This window comes from Orycteropus afer, unplaced genomic scaffold, assembly GCF_000298275.1.
Source record: "Orycteropus afer afer isolate SDZICR_OR568_19922 unplaced genomic scaffold, OryAfe1.0 scaffold00147, whole genome shotgun sequence".
NCBI lineage: Eukaryota > Metazoa > Chordata > Mammalia > Tubulidentata > Orycteropodidae > Orycteropus > Orycteropus afer.
In genome coordinates, this window is record NW_006921734.1 from 3,780,281 (window position 1) to 3,781,859 (window position 1,579).

At 41.2% G+C, this 1,579-nt stretch overlaps 1 protein-coding gene across 1 annotated transcript in view; it reads left to right on the forward strand.

The window, feature by feature from the left end:
• Window positions 1-1,579, forward strand: part of LOC103201354 (caspase-1-like) — a 142,492-nt gene that overhangs the window by 120,118 nt on the left and 20,795 nt on the right. Inside the window, 1 exon segment of the mRNA XM_042781672.1 lies at window positions 797-1,031. Coding sequence (XP_042637606.1) covers window positions 797-1,031 — 235 coding nt within the window.

Here is a 1,579-nt window from a genome sequence, read left to right on the forward strand (position 1 = left end):
AACCCAAGGAGGGGTCACTATGAGTCGGATCCAACTTGACGGCATATAACAACAACAACATTACCCTGGGCAAAGTTGCTGCAAAACACCTCTTTAAAGTGCTGAAGAGCAAAGATGTCTCCTTGGAGATTAAGATGCACCTAACCCAAGCCATGGTATTGTCAATTCAATTGCCTCATACGCATGTACAAGCTGGGCAATGAATACGAAAGACTGAAGAAGAGTTGATGCTTTTGAGATGTGGTGTTGATAAAGAATACTTAAAATACCATAGACTTCAGAAGAAAGAACAAATCTGCCCTGGAAGAAGTGCAGCCGGAATACTGCTTGGAGGTGAGAATAGCCAGACTTTGTTTCACCTGCTTTGATCATGTTGTTGGAAGGGACCATTCCCTGGACAAGGATATCATACTTGGTAAAGTGGAGGGTAAGCAAAAAAAGGGAAGACCCTTAATGATATGGATTAACACTGTGGCTTCAGCAATGGGCTCAGGCATAGCAAAGCTTGTGACACTGGGGAATGACTGGGGCAGTATTTTGTTCTGTTTTACAGGTGGTTGCTTGAGTTGGGGCAGACTTAACACCTAACAACAAAACAACAAATTAAAGTAACCGTGATATTAGCAGCAAGATAAATAAATAAAATAACAATTACAATTGCCACTTCTGAGCACCTACGATATATCATACCCTATAAAGTGACCAGTTTTTTACATATGTTCTTTCTTGCTCAAGGCATCGCTAGTTGAATTGAGTAGGTATTATGATCTCGTGTTTGAACGTTACTCTTTTTCAGGAGATGGAGTCAATACTCGTGGCATTTGCTGCCCTAAAAGAGCACAAGTCTTCAGACAGCACATTCTTGGTGTTCATGTCTCATGGCCTCCTGGATAAAATCTGTGGTATTAAGCACACTAATGACAAACCTGATGTACTGCTTTACGACACCATTTTCCAGATTTTCAACAATCTCAAATGCCCTCATCTGAGAGACAAACCTAAGGTCATCATCATCCAGGCCTGTAGAGGTGGTAAGTACCAATGGTAGTTCAGAAGTGAGGGAAGTGCCTGTGATGAAGCTAAGGTAGTGCTGTTTGTTTTATATCTAGTGAACATGCCCTTCAACCTCATTGTAGTGCAATTATACCAGATCGATCTCTTTGGAAAAAGCACATAGGTGTTGTTGTTAGGAGCTGATGACTCAGTTCCAAATCACAGAAACCTCATTACGTACACCAGAATGAAACATTGTCTGGTCCTAAACTATACTCACAATAGCTGCAAGGCTAGAGTCCATCATCACAGCCACTGTTGTCAGTTCATCTCATTGAGAGTCTCCCCCTTTTCCACTGACCCTTTGCTTTACTGAGCATGTTATCTTCTCCAGGGACTTGTCCCTTTTGACAACATGACCAAAATATGTGAGACGAAGTTTGGCCATTCTCACTCTAAGCAGCAGTCCAGATGTATTTCTTCAAAGACAGATTTATTTGTTCTGGTAGTCTATGGTACATTCAATGTTCTTAGCTAACAACACAATTCCAATGTATCAATTATTCAGTCTTCCTGAGTCACTGTC